Source organism: Mesocricetus auratus, unplaced genomic scaffold (genome assembly GCF_017639785.1).
Source record: "Mesocricetus auratus isolate SY011 unplaced genomic scaffold, BCM_Maur_2.0 Super-Scaffold_4256, whole genome shotgun sequence".
Lineage (NCBI taxonomy): Eukaryota > Metazoa > Chordata > Mammalia > Rodentia > Cricetidae > Mesocricetus > Mesocricetus auratus.
Genome location: NW_024429182.1, coordinates 96,990,657 through 97,010,011, shown reverse-complemented (window position 1 = coordinate 97,010,011; position 19,355 = coordinate 96,990,657). Strand labels below are relative to the sequence as shown.

General features: G+C 53.9%; 1 protein-coding gene across 6 annotated transcripts in view; it reads left to right on the top strand.

The window, feature by feature from the left end:
* Positions 1 to 19,355, top strand: part of Arap1 (ArfGAP with RhoGAP domain, ankyrin repeat and PH domain 1) — a 67,805-nt gene that overhangs the window by 36,495 nt on the left and 11,955 nt on the right. For all 6 annotated transcript variants that reach the window (XM_040757791.1, XM_040757794.1, XM_040757786.1 and 3 more), the window contains 13 exons: positions 5,921 to 6,093; positions 6,608 to 6,672; positions 7,260 to 7,384; positions 7,505 to 7,654; positions 7,890 to 7,959; positions 8,218 to 8,338; positions 8,856 to 9,058; positions 9,456 to 9,562; positions 11,603 to 11,802; positions 13,342 to 13,427; positions 14,866 to 15,048; positions 16,116 to 16,290; positions 17,417 to 17,551. In XM_040757791.1, coding sequence (XP_040613725.1) covers positions 5,921 to 6,093; positions 6,608 to 6,672; positions 7,260 to 7,384; positions 7,505 to 7,654; positions 7,890 to 7,959; positions 8,218 to 8,338; positions 8,856 to 9,058; positions 9,456 to 9,562; positions 11,603 to 11,802; positions 13,342 to 13,427; positions 14,866 to 15,048; positions 16,116 to 16,290; positions 17,417 to 17,551 — 1,793 coding nt within the window. The remainder of the gene's footprint in view (positions 1 to 5,920; positions 6,094 to 6,607; positions 6,673 to 7,259; positions 7,385 to 7,504; positions 7,655 to 7,889; positions 7,960 to 8,217; positions 8,339 to 8,855; positions 9,059 to 9,455; positions 9,563 to 11,602; positions 11,803 to 13,341; positions 13,428 to 14,865; positions 15,049 to 16,115; positions 16,291 to 17,416; positions 17,552 to 19,355) is intronic.

Here is a 19,355-nt window from a genome sequence, read left to right as displayed (position 1 = left end):
TAAGACCCTAGGGCGGGTCAAGGAGTCAGCAATTTGATTGCCCTGGGCAAGGGGTCCTGGAAGGTTAGTATGTGCATGAATAAATCCCACATAAGCAGGGTGGATGCGCTGCCAAATAAGATGTTGGAGCTGAACTAATAAGGAACGAACCTGGGAGGTTGGAAGAACATATGGAGAAGTTTCTAAAGGTCTAACAATGTTGGCAACATAAACACTATCAGTATATAAATTAAAGGGCTCTCCCTCAAACATTTGGAAAGCCATCAAGCAAGCAAACAACTTGGCGGCTTGTGCTGACATCTGCCCTATGGGTACCCTCTTCCGTACCTGAGAAGAAACCACCACCGTGAAACCCTTGGAGGAGCCGTCTGTAAAGACTGAGCGAGCTCCAACTAGAGGGTTCTCCTTTAAAATCTTGGGAAAGATCACAGGGTGTTGTTTAAAAAAAAGACATCAAGGGGCTATTAGGATAATGGTTATCAAACTGGGCGCCTGTAGATGTAATAAACAGGATCCACCCATCATGGAAGATCTGTAGATGTTCCACCTCCTCCTTACCATAAGGAAGGATAATTTTATTAGGACTCTTTCCAAAGGTTTGAATGCTAAACTTGTGTGCCTTCCACAACAATTGTAAAATGAGATCATAGTAAGGGGTCACTACCTTCTTAGGGGGAGGCTGACAAATGTATCCAATAAATAGGACCAGTCTGCCAAAACACGGCAGTGGGCGAAAAGCTAGATGAAAGTACAACCAGAACAAGGGGCTGCCCATAATCTATATGCCGAAGGTGGCCTTGCTCTATACTTCTTAACAACAATTGTAGGGCTTCCCTGGCCTCTGGGGTAATCTGTCTAGGGGAAGTTGGAGCAGGGTCCCCAGGAAGAATATCATAAAGCGCTTTAAGAGCCCCTGTTTTAATAGAAAGAGAAGGGCGAAACCACTGCACCTCTCCCAAAAATCTCTGCCAATCATGAAGTGTTTTTAAATTTGAACAATCCATCTGGAGTCTTTGTGGCCGGAGGCCAGTTTGTTGAATTTGATGACCCAAATAAGTATAAGGAGGTCTCTTTTGGATCTTTTCTGGAGCCAAAATAAATCCTCGGGCCTCCAGAAGCTCCTGTAGCTCTGCAAAGGCTATGTAACATTGTCTTTCCTCGGCCGCAGCCAAAAGAATATCATCCATGTAGTGGATAATGTAAAGATCAGGGAACTTACGTCTGAGGGGATCTAAACAGGCAGCTACATAAATCTGGCATATAGTTGGACTATTAGCCATCCCTTGGGGGGAGCACCACCCATTAGAAGCGAAGGGCAGGCTCCCTAAAGTTAGTCGCAGGAAGGCTAAACGCAAACCGAGGACTATCTTGAGAATGCAAGGGAATAGAAAAGAAGCAATCCTTCAAGTCAATGACAATCAAATGCCAGTCTTTAGGAATGGCCACAGGCACGGGCAAGCCAGGCTGCAGAGCCCCCATAGGCTGCATGGTCGCATTCACGGCCCTCAAGTCTTGTAGTAACCTCCATTTCCCTGAAGATTTTTTTTATTACAAATATAGGGGTATTCCAAGGGGACGTGGAAGGAACCAAATGACCTGCCTCCAATTGTTCTTGAACTAGCTGGTGAGCCGCCCTTAGTTTCTCCGCTGGTAAGGGCCACTGTTCCACCCATACCGGATCATCTGATAGCCATGTGATGGGTAGGGGCTGGCAGCGCAACAGTGACCCTCATCAAAAATGGCCAAAATCCTTCCTATCCCCTGGGGCCCTGGTCTCCAAAGGGAGGGATGTCACAGGGCAAACCTCTCCCTGTTCTAGTTTACCTAGTTCCCTCCCCGGGCTCCAGCCCCTCCCTTGTGTCATCTGGGGGCCCCTGCTTTTGGACTTGGGTGCCTCGGTGGTGAGGACAACTCCCATTTCTTGCATGAGGTCCCTTCCCCAGAGGTTAATAGGGAGGCCAGGCAAAACATATGGCTGGAAAAGCCCTGTGTGGCCCTCAGAGTCTTGCCACTTTAGGATTTTGAGGCTTTTTTGGGGCACAGCCTGTCCTATTCCCTGTCCCTTCCTCTTTCGGCCAGGCGGGAGGTCAGAATTTATCTGAGAGGACAGAGAAATCTGCCCCAGAATCTAAGATGCCCCTAAAGGACTTATCTTCTATCTTTAATGTAAGCTGGGGGCGGTTCTCCATAGTGGCTACCCAAAATGCTGCTGGGCCGGTACTTCCAAAACCTTGGTTGCCCCTTTTCTCTTTAATTTTTCTAGCCTCACAAGGAGCTATAGGGAGGAGGAGTATCTGAGCAATCCGTTCTCCTGCAGGGATGGCAACAACCCCACTGCCCACTGATGTCATTATTTTAATCTCCCCCTCACCATCCTGGTCTATAACACCAGGGTGTACCTGGATGCCTCGAAGAATAGTACTGGACCATCCCAAGAGTAGTCCGACCGTGCCTGGGGGCAATGGCCCATGCACCCCAGTAGGGAGGGCCTGGATCCCCATTTCCGGTGTTAGGATTGCCCGGGCAGAGGGAGCGAGGTCCAATCCTGCACTCCCTGAGGTGGCTCTAAGGAGGTCTGAGATATGAAGGGGTTGCTCTGGGGGAGAAAATGAGTCCTGCCACTGCCCAGAGCAGGGGTCATTGCCCCGTACACATTGGTTTTGGGGCCCTGGGGCGGGGCCCTCCTCCCGTTTCCCTGATTATTATTAGCAGGAAGGAAATTTCCTTCCCGGTCAGTTTTAGAGTAGCAGTTATTGGCCCAATGATATCCCCTTCGACAACGGGGGCATAAACCAGGTCTCTTGAGACCCGTAGTACTATTTTGAGGGCACTTTCTATGGAAGTGTCCCTCCCTGCCGCAGCTGAAACATGTTTTTCTCCTTCCCAGAGTAGGTCTTTCTTTCCCCACTTGGGGCCGAATAGCAGCAGCTAACACTTGGCCCTGGATGAAGTTCCCATCAATGTCCCTACAGATCCGGATATAGTCATTTAGACTTTTATTGCGATAGGGGCGAAGGGCTTCCTTACAATACTTATTTGCATTTTCAAATGCCATCTGCTTTATGACTGGTATCGCAGGCCCAATGCCCCCAAATATTCTTTCTGCTACCTGGCTGAGACGGTCTACGAAGTCTTGAAAAGGTTCGGAAGGTCCTTGAAGGACTTTGGACAGATGATCCCCTCCTTCCTTGGAAGGCAATGCTTTCCAAGCCCCTTGGGCCGCTGCTGCCACTTGGGCATAGACTGCGATGTCATATTGCATTTGTTGCTGAATGGTGGCGTATTGACCACTCCCGGTAAGCATCTCCACATTTCTCTGGGGCTGTCCGGCCTGTGCATTTCTTTGGGCTGTCTGGCTGCATCTTTCCTGAAACTCACCTCTCCAAATCAAATAATCCCCCCCCCGACAGAGCTGCTCTGCAAAGCTGCTGCCAATCGCCAGGTGTCAAATTAAGAGACGCAAAAGATTCCATTAAGGAAAGTGTAAAGGGAGCCTGTGCTCCATAATTTAAAGTTGCCTCTTTAAGTTGTTTTATATCCTTAAAATTTAAAGGGTTATGATGCCGAATGACCTGTCCAGAATTGTTCGGATCTGGAACTTCCATTACTGGGGCCACCACCGGGCAGCATTGGACCCCTCCTCTGGGTCTTTCCTCCAGGTCCCAGAAGGACTGGGTTATCTCATAGGAGGAGTCCCTTTTTTCAGAGTATGGGGAAGGGTTTCTCTCCCTGTCCTGTCTTTCCTTAATTAGAATCTTTTTTAGTTCTTTTTTAAGGGCCGCGATCTCAGCAAGTAACCGTTCGTTTTCAGACTGTGACGAGTCTGAGTCTGAGCTACTTCCATTTTCTAGGTCTGATAGAGAAGGATATAACCGATTCTGACCTGAGTCCTTCTTTTTGGGTCGTGCCCGAAGATCTCTACCCGTTTTTTTGTTGTTACTAAGAGACTCCTCCTCATCCTCACTAACAATGGAGCCTCTAGTTTCAGTCACGGTCTCTTCCTCACTCTCTGCCCCTGAACTCAAGGAGGCTTGAGTCTCAGTCTCTTGTAACTCTAAAAAAGCCTCTTTTGTGTCCTGAACTACCTGGCGGTGACAAACCTTATCTGTCAAAAATGCTCCCCTCACTAATCTCCATAAGAAGAATGTCGTAGGGGGCAAGAACTCAGATCCCTCTTTTCCTAAAAGTCTATGAAATCATGGCGAACCTCCTCCCAATCTGGAATATTTAAGCTTCCCCCAGTAATGAACCATGGACTGGCTTGTTCGATGGATTTTAGAAAGCCTTCTAGGGTTTTAGACTTGACTGCAGTCCCATGTTCTTTAAGTAACTTTTTTAGTTGATACTGTAATGATTCTAGCTTCCCGGAACTATTCCCCATAGTTTCTTAACCCCGTCCACTTACCTCGCTTTCACGATCTCGGTGGGACCTCCAATTGTCACGTCTGCTGCGCGGCCTGTGTCCAAGAACGTGCGGAGGGTGTCGGGGATTGACAACACAGAGACTCGTTCAACGATATAAAGAAAACTTTAAACAGGCTCCAAAAAAGGTTCAAGAAAACCTCCTAAGAAAAGCTCCCACCAGAGAAGCTTCTGCTCTCTCCTCTCCCCTGGCTGGTTCTGCTCTGACCCCAGAGGTGGATGTGTGTGGGTTTTGAAGGTGCGGTTAGTCTTTGGACAAGGTCGAGGTCAGGGCGGTTTCCATGGGATGGCCTTTTCCAGGAACTTATTGTATCGCTTTTAGTAAACATGTTTTTACTAAACATTGTCTTAAAGCTGCCTACTCCCAGGCAGAAGGGGAAGTGGGTCTCTGCTCAAGGTCTGGTGTTCCCACAGCAGGAGGGATATACTTTGAAGAATATTATTTGGCATAATTTTCATGTTCAGGGGAGAACAGCAGGGCTAGGGAAACAAAAGGGTGGCTGGGGAGAAACGGTGCAGAGGCAGGCATGCTCCCGTGACAAGAGGGAGCAGGGAGGGGGCACTGGTCGCATCCCCCCAGACCTCCCCGCTTGCTACCTACCCACTCCTGGGAACACTGGGGACCAGACCAGGCCGAAAGTAATCAGGGTTTACTGGGAGGAAGCTGCTCGCTCTGATGCCGCTCCTTAGCCCTCGGTGGATGTGGACAGAGATGGCTGATGGGGCCAGGCCACCAGGACTCAGCAGCCAGCCATTCTTACCTGCTGGGCACCGAGGAGCCTGGATGTTGGTATGTGGCCCCCTCAGTTACTCATCCTCCCTTCCGCCTGTGAAAAGGAACCCTACTTCACAGAAGAGGAAACCTAGACCCCGAGAGGTTAAGCACTTAGCCCAGGACACACTGAAACGAAGAGACCACGATCGGGTTCAAACCCATTCATCACCAGGATAGGACAACAAGAAAACTGTGGCGGAAAAGCCCAGGGTACCTGAGGCAGAGAAGAAAGTGGTGGGTGAAGAGAACTTGAGGGGTCTGAGTTCACTGGGAAGTAGTGAACTTTTGAATGTGGACAAAAAAAGGAGAAGCCTTGGCCCAGAGACCATAATCTGGGCCTTAGGAATCGGTTTCTGAGACTGGCCTGTGTCTTCAGGCCTGGCCTTGATGCCTGTTTCCGTCCCATCCTCCCTCTGCCAGCAGATGCCCTGTACCCTCCATAGCACATGTGGAGACTTACCTCCCCTTTAGCAGCCTTCTCGGCCCCATCCTGGCCTTTTCTGTCAGCGTGGATGTCCCGAGAGTGCATGGCTGAAAGCAGGGGCACTGGGAATGAGTGACCTGGGCATTTGGGTCTAAGAGGTGCTGCCGAGTGAGCGTGGTGAAGGCTGGGTGAAGCAGGTTGGAGTCTGGGTAGGGAAGGTGTTTGCCCAGGTGATCAGGCCTCAGTGGGTCAGAACCCTGGCTGTTGCATACCAACACCCAACTTTGTTTTGTTCTCAGCCTTCCCTCTAAGGAGGAGCTATTGCTGCCACCAGTTTCATCCCGTCCCCAGCCAGAGCCATCAGAGACCCTGTCCACCTTCCTGCCTGCCTTTCCCCAGGGGCCTCATCAGCCCCTGCCTCCCCGTGCTCCTGAGATCCCTCCCAAGCCTCCCCGCCTGCTCCCTGAGTTTGGTGAGTGTTACAGGACAGCTGGTTTCTGGGTGGTCTCCTGGATCAGCCCTGGAGAGCATGCAGTGGGCATACTCCCTCTCTGCCTAGTGGCTAGCAGTGCCCTCGGTGTCCTGAGTCTCCTCAGAGTGCGTGCTCTTTCTCTCCCCCTGTCTTCTGCTTGCCAAGCATGAGCGTGGTTGACCCTTGGGGTAGAGAGGTTCAAGTGCCGCTGGAGTTGGGGCTGCCACCCCTGGCTTGTCTTGATTCTTGTTGCCTCATAGGCCTTGTTTGGACAGTCCCCACTCCTGACTACAGAGTTTGCTGCCTGGACAGCCTCCTTGTGGTGGCCCTTCCTTTCCTTCAGTATAAATAGCACTTCCTGTCTCCTGTGTCTTTCTTTTGAAACTCAGGCCTGGGTGGGGGTGGGAGTCTATCCTAGCCTAAGAGTGGTTTTACAAAACCAACTCCTAGTGTCCCTTAGAGGAGGTCAAGCTCCTGACTTCCGAGCGCCCCCACCCCCCTTTTTTTTTACCAGACGACCCTGACTATGATGCTGTCCCAGAGGAGGGGCTGGGGGCCCCCGCCAGCGTGATGACCAAGGTAGGCAGGGCAAATGGTTGGGGCAGCGTTGGCTGGCTGTGTTGTGGAGGGAGGGCCGGCTGCCCATTGGCCTGGGAGACCCCAGGATCTCCTCCCCTAGCAGAGTGGGTCCTCCCCCTCCCCTTTACTGTCTCACCATATAGGAATCAGCCCCATAACCTTATCCTGGGGCCCCCAGCTCTCTGGTCTATCTATGGCTTCTATTCCAGACTTGGGTTGCTCTGGCTGGGTGTATGTGTTCTGTTGATGTTTGTGTCTTTGGGTGGATGTCCCTCTGTCTGATTCACTTTTTGTGTCCTTGTGTCCCCCTTCTCTCTTGAGTGTATCTTGTGTCTCTCTAGATCTGAGTCTTTCTCTGGTTCCCTGTCTTTCTGTCTTTCTCCCTGGCCCAGATCAGTGTTTGCCTGATCTTGTCACCCTAGTTCCTGTGTGAGCTCAGGCGCTGGGGGAGGGGTGCAGAAACAGAAGTAAAAGTGCTGAGCTGTGGGTTGAGGATGGAGTAGCAGAGTGGACGTGGCAGCTGGGGGTTTGATCTGGGGTTTGAGGAGGAAAAAAAACGTGACACTGAGTGGTGGGGGGGGGTGCAGGAGGAGCCCTTGCCAAGCCGAGTCCCACGCGCCGTGCGGGTGTCTAGTCTGCTGAGCGAAGGGGAGGAGCTGTCTGGGGATGACGCCGAAGATGAGGATGACCATGCCTATGAGGGTATCCCCAAGTGAGTACCCCCATTCAGCTGCCCTCCTTTCCAAAGCCCAACCTTGCCTGCCCTCCTGTCGCAGCTGTAGCCAGAGGGAGTCCTCGGCCTCACTGCTCTCCTTTCCTTCTCTTGCCCTAGCGGCGGGTGGCCCAGCAGTGGCCTGAACCCACCCTTGCACAGCCTGATCCCTGATCTCCTACCGCACTCCATGGATGAGCTGCCTGGGGGCTCCACCCCCATCACACAGTTCATCAAGGCTGGCTGGCTGGACAAGAACCCGCCACAGGGGTGAGCGAGGCCTGCCAGCACCTTCTAGTGTCTGCATGGGGACAGGGCATGCTCCAGGACACTGGGGTTGTCGTGGATCCAAGAATCAGAGGGGCCCAAGATTATTTGAGCACGTTTCCCCCCACATGCATGGTAACCATTGGTAACCACGGTTAGGTGCTAGGAGAGGGGGGCTGGGTATAATGGCGGGACCTTCCTCCTCATTCCCGACCCTTGCTGACCCCTGCCCGCTCAGGTCTTACATCTATCAGAAGCGATGGGTGAGACTGGATGCCGACTACCTGCGATACTTTGACAGTAACAAGGTGAGGGCCCCGCCACTCCCTCACGTGACCCTCGTTTCTGTCTAGGGCTAGGCTGTACCCCACGAAGCCTATTGCTTCAGGCCCAGTCCTTAGCTGACCGGCAGTGGGGTCCTGGTCTGTGGGCTGGCTGGAGGCAGTGATGGGGCCAGCACAGGGATCCCTGGCCACCTGCAGATAGGCTTGCAGCCATCATTTCCGTGTAGTTGGGCAAGGGGCCCTTGGGTTTCCACTCCGAAATGCCACTCTTCTCTCCCCCAGGATGCCTACTCTAAGCGCTTTGTCCCTGTAGCCTGCATCTGCCGAGTAGCTGCTATTGGAGACCAGAAGTTTGAAGTGATCACAAATAATCGGACCTTCACCTTCCGGGCAGAGAGTGATGGTGGGAGTTGAGAGAGAGAGAGAGAGAGAGAGAGAGAGAGAGAGAGAGAGAGAGAGAGAGAGAGAGAGAGAGAGAGAGAGAGAATGCACACGCTCGTGTGTGTGTGTGTGTGTGTGTGTGTGTGTGTGTGTGTGTGTGTGTGTGTGTGTGTTGGAAGTTTGGTCACCTTGTGGAGAGTGGGAAGGGAACAATGTATGTCTGCTCCCTAACACGTCATTCTCAGGGAGATATTGTCCCTGTGTGGTCTGGGGAGAAGGAAGGAGATACTGACAGTAGCCAGCTCCTTCCCAGACACTCCCCAGCCCCACAGAGCCACACATCAGCACGCAGAGGGGACGCAGGCTCCAACAGTTGTGGCGACTTGCTCAGTGTAAGCCACACAAGGTGGCATTGGGGCCTAGGTTGCCCAAGTCTGGAAAAGTGACAGACTAAACTGGTGGGCTTCCTTGGGAGGTGATTTCTGAGGCCCCAGGGTCCCTGTTAACTGAGCTCCTATGTCACTTTCACCCTCTTTCAGTGGAGCGGAATGAGTGGGTGCAGGCTTTGCAGCAGGTGGTGGCTGAACAGCGAGCCCATGTTCGGCTCTCCAGTGCTTCTGTGCTGGGCGTTCGAGGCGCTGAGCAGCCTGACCGCGCTGGCAGCCTGGAGCTGCGAGGCTTCAAGAATAAGCTTTATGTGGCTGTGGTTGGGGACAAAGTGCAACTCTACAAGAATCTGGAGGTACAAAGGACTCTACCAGGCCTCTGAGCTCTCCCTGCCTGTGCTCATCACAGTCCCCTTCCCTGTCCCTCTCCTGTCTACCTGGGCTTGCTAGGACCCAAGCCCAGTATTTTCCCTTCCAGCTTCTCCTGCCTGCGTGCCCCCTCTTCCCTGTTGTCTGCCGTTACCTCGTCTCCATCCAGCTCCTGGGTACCCCTCCTCCATCCTGCCCCACTCAGCTCCTACGCCACCCCACCCTCACCCCGGCCGGCCCAGTCCAGGCTTCCGTCCGGGCTCAGATTCCTCCCTCCCTCCTAGGTTCTTTCTTATCCCTAGGAACCGCCTTTCCCTGTTTCCCATCCCGTGCCCTAAGTCCTGCTCTCAGCCTGGCCTTCCTCCCCACCCACCCACCCACCAGGAGTTCCATCTGGGCGTTGGCATCACCCTCATAGACATGAGCGTGGGCAATGTGAAGGAAGTGGACCGGCGCAGCTTCGACCTCACTACCCCCTACCGCATCTTCAGGTGAGCCCTCCGCCCCGCCCTTGGCTCACCAGCATCCTCTTGGGATTTCCGTTTCCCGTCCCTTCCAGCCCTACCCCATGGAGCAGGTCTGCTCTGGTGGTCTGTCAGAAGTCTTCTCCCATCTTCGTCTGGCCATTTCACACTGCTTGTGAGGTATCCCCCCGCGCCTGCTGCCCTCTCCCTGGGTGCTGCTCTGCAGGACCTCCTGGCCGCCCCCAACCCCGAGCCTGTGGGTTCTCCAGCAGAACCTGCTTATGCTCAAAGCCTGTTAACTCCTGGGACACCTCCCTCACCGCCCTTCTCCGCCTCATGCAGCCTGTCACTGTCTACCTCTTTTGTACTCTACTTTGGCTGTCCCCTTTCTGTGTCTGTCACCATCCTGGCCAAAGCCTGGCAGGCCCTCTGGTCTCTGCCTCATTACTCGATGATTGTCGGTCTTAGTGGCTTCACTGTGTCCATGGTGATAGCAGGGTAGTGACCTTTGACCTCAAGAGCTAGATTGATGTTTGTCTGTTTCTTATATCTGAAGTATCCTGTGACATTGGCCCTGTAATTCTTTGCCATAATCCTTGGTGGCCTCAACAGCTGCAGCTCACCACTTTGGGGTTCTCTTTCTGCCAGTTGCAGAGGCCACTGTGGTCCCCTGGTTACTGTCACTGTCACCCACCTTAATGAGGCTGACAGATGTTCAGCAGAAAAGGCCTCCCCTCTGGCCGACAGGGCTTGGTGCAGTGAAGGCCCTTGCTCTCTGAGGCTCTGGCAGCTTTTGAGTTCCCCGGCTGGCTGTTGTGGTGAGGCCGTCTTCATCAGCCCCTCTCCCAAAGAGGCGCCCATGGCCATTACCCGTTCACCCCTTCCTCGACTCTGCTGATAGGTTATAACAGTGTGGACTCTTAGACACTTGTGTGACAGCAACAGCAGAGAAAGAGCCAGAGGGAGGGTTTGTTTCTTTGTTTTTATTTCTTTCTTGAGACAGGGTTTCTCTTTGTAGCAAGGATTGTCCTGGAACTTGCTCTCTGAACCAGGCTGGCCTCGAACTCAGAAATCCACCTGCCTCTGGCTCCCAAGTGCTGGGAGTGTGTGCCACAACTGCCCAGCTTCAGAGGGAGCTTTTATAGGAAGGAAGGAAGGAAGGAAGGAAGGAAGGAAGGAAGGAAGGAAGGAAGGAAGGAAGGAAGGAAGGAAGACAGTTCTGTATTTGTTGTCCAGAGAGCTTCCCACCCTGAAGAGCAGGAGGCCATGGCTGGGGTCTGTTTGTCAGGCCCATGGAGTTCACCTTCCCTTCTTCCTTCCTTCCTTCCTTCCTTCCTTCCTTCCTTCCTTCCTTCCTTCCTTCCTTCCTTCCTTCTTTCCTTCCTTCCTTCCCTCCTTCCCTCCTTCCCTCCTTCCTTCCTTCCTTCCTTCCTCCCTCCCTCCCTCCCTCCCTCCTTCCCTCCTCCCCCTCCCTCCTTTCCTCCCTCCTTCCCTCTCTCCCTTTCTTTTTAAGTCAGGATCTCTCTGCACAGCCCTGGCTGTCTTGGAATGTACTATGTAGGCCAAGCCAGCCTGGAACTCACAGAGACCCACTGCCTCTGCCTCTGCCTCTGCTGGACCCCCAGGGCAGTTCTTTCTGGAGTCACAGCTGGGGCTGGGATGTGAAGGAGTTGGAGATGGAGACGGCACACACCTCTGTATTCTGTCTTCCGCCCATACGAGCCCTGGCTTGGTGCTCCTCTCTCCTGAGGGTACCGTGTGCCTGCTCTGCCTGTCTCTCGTTGTCTCCTCTCCCATCTGCTTGCCTGTCCTCCGCCTGTGTGCCACACTGCCCTCCCTGAGCCTCTACTCCCTCATCGCCTGTCTTAGCCCTTCTTTTCTGCCTCCATGTCTTCCCGGCTCCCCCTTTTACTCCTAGTTTCTGTGGTTCCTTTAGTCCTACTCACTTTCCCTCCAGTCCCAAGATGATCTCTTTTCTGACCCCGAGCTCAGGCCACGCCTTCCTCACACTGACCCTCCAATCCCGCCAGCCCTTTCCACTCAGCTTCCCTCCTTATGTGTTCCCAGCTTCTCAGCTGATTCAGAGTTGGAGAAGGAGCAGTGGTTGGAGGCCATGCAGGGAGCCATCGCAGAGGCCCTGTCTACCTCAGAGGTGGCCGAGCGCATCTGGGCCGCAGCCGCCAACAGGTTCTGTGCTGACTGTGGGGCTCCCCAGCCTGACTGGGCCTCCATCAATCTCTGCGTTGTCATCTGCAAGCGCTGTGCAGGTAGGCATGTGTGGGACAGCCTGGCCCCTGGGCCATAGGTGGCGAATTTGGTGGCCCCTGGGGCCCTTATTCCTAAGGCTGCTCCAGCATTATTGGCTGTTCTTGGGGGGGGGTGACCTTTGGTCCTCAATTCATGGTTATACTCTCTTCACAGGGGTGGGGACAGACAAAAGGGGAAAAAGGATTTTTTTCAGGGCTACCTGGCAAGTAGGTGAGCTTAGATCAGAGCCTAGCCTGTTGGAATCTGGTGTCCCTGTCACATGTAGGAGGCCAGGCCCACCAGGGCTCTTCATGCTGAGAGAGGAGCCAGAGTTTTGGCCAGAGGAGATGTGAGATGTAAAGTCAAGGGGCCCAGGGGCGTGGTCAGCTCTGTGGGCCAGACTCTGGCTTCTAGGCAGAAGCTGAGATTGGAGACTAGAGCAGGGAGAGGCAGGGCGCTGCTGCACCATCCAGGAAGCTCCAAGACCTAGGGTGGTGTGAAAGTTACACAGGAAAGTCTCCCTGAAGCATGGCTGAGGAGGGTGGGACTGGGAAAAGGTGGGACCCACAGTGTATTTCATCTGTTGACTCTGCTTACTGCATGCTGGTCACTGGATTATCCTGAGAGCCTACAGTGCCCGGCTGGTGGTTTTGCATGGCTGCTGGGGGTGGGGTGGGGTGGGGTGGACCTTGATGTGGGAATTCAGGAGGAAGCACAGATCTGAGTGAGTCAGTAAGTTGGGAAGAGCCCCTAGGCTTGCGAGACCTTAGGGCAGATGTCAGGGCTTGGGGTCTGGAGGTCTTTGTGCTGACAAGAGGCAGCTTCGCTGGTGATCACGTAAGGAAAGAGTCAGTTCAATCCGTTGATGATACAGCCTGACTATGGTGGATGTGGTTCTCCATGGAAGATGGTATATGGATGCGGGACCTGGGCTTGAGCCAGGTATTCCTAATGTCCCTAGCTCACTCTCACTCTGGACCTGCTGCTGAGCAAGTCATTATTCTAGCTCCAACCTTAGGCTTTCCTTTCACTGGCATTTGTTAAATGCTTATTGTGTACCAGGGTTTGTTCTGGGCACTGAGAACAGAAACCTAGAGCCAGCTCAGGTCCTGTTCATATGCAGCTGCACTGCAGTGGGAAAGGCCGAAAACACAGGAACCAATGAAAGCATTGCAATTGCAAGAGGAGGGACGTGAAGTTACCATTTGTTTGGGACATGTCTGAGGAGGTAGCATGTCAGCTGAGACCTGAATGACAGGAAGGCATGGCCATGTGGGGGAATGGGGAAGAGAGTTGAGGCATGAAGTTGGGGATGGCGGGGGAGTGGATAGGTCCTTATATCTACTACCAGAGCAGCTGATGGTGTGGAACAGAGATTTGCAAAGTGGCCTGGAGGGGAGCCCTAGTAAGGTGTGAGCAATGGGTATGTGACCAGATTCTGGAGCCATGCCAGAGTGGAGTTACAGACTAGCTCCAGGCCTGCCTGAGGAGCACTGGGGGTGGTTGAGTGCTCACTGAACGGGTTGCACCCAAGGAACTATATCTGGTCCTCATGACAGGGGAGCACCGTGGCCTGGGTGCTGCAGTGTCTAAGGTGCGGAGCCTGAAGATGGACAGGAAGGTGTGGACAGAAACACTCATCCAGGTGGGCATGCCCTGCTTGTCACCCATGCTTGCGTTCCCTTCTCAACTGTTGCCTTCCATCCCCCATCTCAATGATCTCAGAACTTTGGAGCGAGGGGAACCTCTAGATAATTTAGTGGGTGGGGATTTTGGAAAAGCCTATTTTTGGCAAAATCAGCAAACTGGCCAGTGTACTAAGAATGTTTTTTTTTTTTACAGTTTTAAAGGATTGTAAAAAAAGATTTGATAGAGAGATTGTATGTGTTCCACAAAACTTAATGTATTATTTGACCTTTTAGAGAATTGCTGACCCCTGATATAGTTCAGCTGTTGTCCTGATGTGGAAACTGAAGCCCTGGATTGGGCTGTAATGTGCCTAAGGTTACCAGACTACTGCATATTGGCCACCCAGCCTGTTCCTTTCCACCCCATGCCCTAGTTGAGCTGGGCTCTTCTCCCCTGTGCATACCCTCAGTGCCTCTGAGCTTTCACTGCACCTGCATTCGTGAGCATAGCGTGTGTATGGTGCATGATTTGAGGCTCACATGTACACATATATTTAAAGCTATGCATTTAAACTTCTCTGGTGCGCACGCATGGGTGGGTGCGTGTGTGCGTGTGTGTGTGCGTGCGTGGGTGCGTGTGTGTGTGTGTGTGTGTGTGTGTGTGTGTGTGTGTGTGTGTGTGTATGATGACTGTTATGGGGAACCTGCAACAGGAGGCTACATCCAGGAACCTGCCACCCAGGACCTCAGTGCTAAGTTGGGGATGTCCCAGCATATCCATTTCATGTGTCCCCACTATGTGTTTGGCATATCAATGTGGCTTTTGTTAACGAATTGTCTTTTGCAATAATCCTGAGTTAGGTTTGGAATACCCAGGATACAGATGAGGACACTGAGGCCCAGGGAGAAAAAAAAAAAGCTTGAGCAGGTCCATAGTGGCAGGGAGTGTTTCTGCTTTGTTCTCTGCTGTGACTCCAGTACGCTGTACAAGTGGGCTGGGGAGTTCAGGAAATGCCTGCAATGGGGTGAATATGGAACAGAGGGGGGACCGCTCTCAGCCCTAGTGCTGCCCCCCTTCACCTAGAAACCACCACTGCCTCTCATCCAGAGAGGGGTGTCAGGGACAGGCAGACCCAGTCTCCACCTACCCTATTGGCTAGCAGGTTAGACACCATCCCTCATGGGACAGCCTTAAGAATGCAGAGTTCCAGATGTGGGGCCCGGGTGAGACAGCAGCGAGGCCTCCAGAGACCAGGCCTCAAGCATTCTCCTATCAGACTGTCTGAGACAATCTGGGCCAAGAGCCTGGACCTCGAGCAAGAGCGCCATGGCTACCAGCAGACCTAGTGCTCCTGACCCCCCTCCCGCGTGGGGAAAGCTTTGGGGTATGTGGCCTGATCATCCAGGGACCTCTCATTGTCAGCTGACCCTCTCACCTCTTGCCCACACCCACAGCTCTTCTTACAGCTGGGCAATGGCCCTGGGAACCACTTCTGGGCCGCCAACGTGCCCCCCAGTGAGGCCCTGCAGCCCAGCAGCAGCCCTGGTGCCAGACGGAACCACCTGGAGGCCAAATACAGAGAGGGCAAGTACCGCCGCTACCACCCACTCTTTGGCAACCAAGAGGAGCTGGACAAGGTCAGCACACCGAGTCTCTGGGATTCTTGGGCCTTCTTGTCCCTGCATTGTCAGGGACCCTGGGACCTATCCCTTTCTTCATTGTCACCGTTCCTCTCTGCCCATCTCTTCCATAGCTTAGAGGGCTGTGAACACAGAGGGGACCTGAGGCCCAGAGGGCAGCAGGGCTGCATCAGGGACACTAGGACAATGCAGGGAGGAGTCAGGCTGGGCTCTTGGTCCAGTGCCATGTCTTCAGCATCTGGCTGCCTCCTCCTGATTCCTCTGTCTCCCGCACCCTGTCCTGTTCCTTCAGAGCCCTGCCAAAAGGAGTGAACTTGATGGGGATGCTATTTCCTGTCAGGCTCATGAAAAACAGCTGGACTGCTCTGACCCACCCCATCCACACCCCATTCTAGATGAGGCCCCATGTGGGCCCCAGACCTGAGAAGATTGGGAACCGAGTCTTGCACCCTGATCTGGCTCAGGCCTGAGTGGGGGACGACTCGTTTGGAGGCAGCAGGGTGGCATTTGTGACCTATGGGGTGGCCTTCAACTTTTCCTCCAAGCAACCCTACCCAGGCAGGCTGAGTCTAGCTCCCAGAGCTCTGTGGATGCTAGGCCTCCACTTCCTAGGCGTCCAGGCCCCAGTTCAGCCCGGCCCAGTCTGGCCTATAAGCCAGAAGGATGATGATTCCCATTGGTCAGGAGGGCTGGGCAGGCAGTGAGGAATTCAAATGTGGGAGGAATTAGCTACAACCCTTAGCCCCGCCCTCTGCCCCCGCTGCTAGGCAGAAGGAGCCTGAGATCCTCCGGTGGCTCCTTGCAGCCTGACCAGAAGCTGTGCCCCAGGACCCACAGGGTGAGCCCTGTGGCTAGGACGCCAGCCTCACCTGGGTAGTCTCTGCCCAGCCTCCCCAGCTTGCCTTCTCCTCTTCTTTTTCTTTTCTTCTCTTCTGGCTTCCCTAAGCCCTGGTCTCTTTCAGTCTGAGGATGGTCCACCCAGATACGGGTGATTCCTTCCTCTCCCCCCCCCCCTTCTGGCATGCTCCCACCCCTGCTTCGATTGACCCTCCCCTCTCCTCTAGGCCCTGTGTGCTGCAGTTACTACCACTGACCTGGCTGAGACCCAGGCACTCCTGGGCTGCGGGGCTGGGGTCAGCTGCTTCTCAGGGGACCCGGCAGCTCCCACACCCCTGGCTCTCGCTGAGCAGGCTGGACAGACGCTGCAGATGGAGTTTCTACGGAATAACCAGAGCACAGGTGAGTGGCCAGGGGAGTCTGTCCTCGGCTGGCAGGGTCTGGCATTTTAGAGGGATTTACAGGGGTGTCATCAGAAACTGCATCAGCTGGGAACCTGGATTTGCAGGCCACTCCCAAGCTGTGATGGAAGATCCTTGGTGGTCCCTGGAGCAGCAGCACAGTACTTGGGCTGTGTTTGGGGTTTATGGGTCAGTGGACACATGATTTCTGCGAGGGCCCTTTTGTGTCTGTCTATCCGTGTGTTCTGTCCTGACTGACAGTGTGGGTCTTTAGTGGTGGTGTCTTCTCCAGGATGAACCTTGGAGCCGTCTAGGTTCTTTTCCCTCCCTCTGGGAGTGTTAAGGCTTTGGGGATTGTGTATGTGCAGTGGGACTGTGTGTGTTGCCGTGGAGGAGGCTTGTTGCCATGTGTGTGCGACCTACACAGCAGCCTTGTCGTCTTCCTGCTTAGTCTGGGTGGAGTTCCCTCACAGACCTGGGCTGGTTCCCATTTGGCTCCCATTCTTGGGGTGGGTGAAGAGGGGGTTGCTAGGGCGAATGGCGTTGGTTGTGGCCCAGACCTGGTCTCTTGAGGCAACATCCTAAGGTTGAGGGTGGGGCTCAGCGGCTGGGGCTCTGGGCTTTGAGCCACGGGTGGGTGGGGCGTGCTGGACTGGAGTGGACCCAGGTGTCTAGGGAGGTACAAGAGACCACCCAGCTGGATTGGGCTAGGGAGCAGGACCCTTCAGTGCTGACCAATGGGCCAGGCTACTTCACTGGCCTTTGTGTTGTCTGGGACAAAACGCTCTCTAGGGAATGTTATTGAGTTGGCCCGAAGCCCCCTCATTCCAGTATGCTTGGCTCTGTGTCTCCAACAGAGAGTGTGGGGTGGGCTTGGGAGTCAGTGAGGCTTCTTGAGATGGGAAGGACTGGAGCTGGGTCCTGAGAATGGAGTGACTTCCCACTTGCAGGCAGATGTGCAGATGTGGCTTTTCAAAACCTTGGAGGCAGCAGTAGGAGCCTGCGGGTGCTGGCAGGGAGCTGAGGAAGCAGGACTGTAACCAGAGCATGAGCCTAGGTGCCTTGTCTCAGAGGACACCTCCTGGGCACCCAGCATGACTACTACCGTTCTTTCTTCCACTCCAAAGAGGTCCCTCGACTTGACCCGGTGAAGCCCATGGAAAAGCACTACTCCATTATCCTGCCGACCGTGAGCCACAGTGGTTTCCTCTACAAAACAGCTTCTGCCAGCAAGCCTCAGCAGGACCGCCGTGCCCGGGAAGGTGAGTGCTGGCTGCACCATGCCCGCCCCGGCCCACAGTGTGTCGGGCCAGGAAACCGGCGTGGCTCCACTGGTGGACCCCAGGGTGCCAAGTGAACTTTGGCAGGGCCACCAGGAAAATCTTTTGGATTTGGCCTCTTGTGTACAGTAGGTACTTGAGAAATGGGCTGACTGGGGTGGGGGTTGGGTGTGGCACTGCAATTTCCTCAAGCCTAAAGTCTGTACGGAGCCCTTGCTGGGTGTGGTCTGGGCTGGGTGTCTGGTGCACCCCAGCTGTGGACTGAAGGCAATTTGAGGGCTCGCACTTGAGTGCCGTCCCTCTAGATTTCAGCTGCCTCCCGTTTATTCCCTGACTCCAAGTGCAACCTGCAGTCCTTACCCATCACCCAGGACCTTCTATCAACTACCCACCCTCTTACAGCACAGACACCCCTTACCCATCACCCAGGACCTTCTGTCAACTACCCACCCTCTTACAGCACAGACACCCCTCCCCAGATTCTGCCCCAGCCCTGTGACGTCCTTGCTTTGTCACACATGCCAGATTCACACCCACCTCTCTGCCCCAAATGCTTTCCCCAGATGCCCCATAAAATGCCATGTCCGCAGGGATATCATGCCATCCCCAGCCACTTTATACAGTGTTGCATGTCACCTTCAATCCTACTTTTTCTTCTACTGCTCCATCTGTTTCTAGTCTCTTTTCCCCCCTCCCTTCTTTACAAGACATATCTCTGTGCGCCCCAGAGCCTGGGCCTTGAACTCCCGGGCTCAAGCTGCTGTCTTGTCTCAGCCTTCTGTGTAGCTAAAATCATGGGCATTGTCACCACACCTGTCTCGGTTTCCTTCGTTGTGTGTATCTGTATACATGTAGCCCAAGTACCCGGGGAGAGCTGGTACCAGTGGGAACTTGACGTACATCTGCAGAGTGAAGGAGACCACAGTAGGGCTGGTTGCTTCTGGAGAGTATATCCTTGGAGACAGGCTCGGAGGCACATTGCCCTCAGAAGATAGGAGTTGGGTCACACAGACAAAATGAGGAAAAGCCTGCTGGGGGAAAGGCCATTTCTTAGAGCCTCTCTCAACACCCCTTCTTGGAGTACCCCAGATAAAACCCTCTGATTTCCAGACAGTGTAACCCTGAGCTGCTTCTGGTCCATTTTCATCTGCCTGATAATGTCATTTATGTAACCCCTGTCATTTATGTAATGCCCCTGAGTCATCCTTTTTCACCTTGGGTGCCAGGAAGCTCTGAGCCACTGTGAGGCTAGTGTTGAGAGCTGTCGAGCCTGCCTGGCTTGGGTGTTCTGTTCTTTCTCTCACCTTCCATGGTCCAGAGTCCCATTTCTGCTCCCTTTGGGGATCTTGTGCCTCCTCAGAGCCACTGCAGGAGGAGACAGACTGTAGGATGAGGTGTGTGTCTGGCAAAGAAGAGTGGGCACGGGGTGGGCTTCCAAGACCTCCTATGCCATTGGAGCTATAGGTAGAGGGACTGGGTGGACAGGAGCTAGGAGTGGTCAAAGAGGCAGACAGAGGGCAGATCCAGGCTGAGAGACTGGGGGCAGCATGGGATCTAACACCTAAACATCTAATGTCTAAACAGACGTAGGAGCAATACTCCATCACCCCTAGCTTCCAAGGTAGAGGCCAAAAGTTCATGGAGAGGCTAAGGGGAGAGAGGTGGGAACTAGGTGCATAGGGCCGCCGCCAGAGGAATACTCGGGGAAGCTGTGAGTTAGAGCGGAGAGCCTGCAGGTCTGGAGGAATCAGGGACCCAGGAAAAAGGCAGGAGTGCTTTTCAGCAA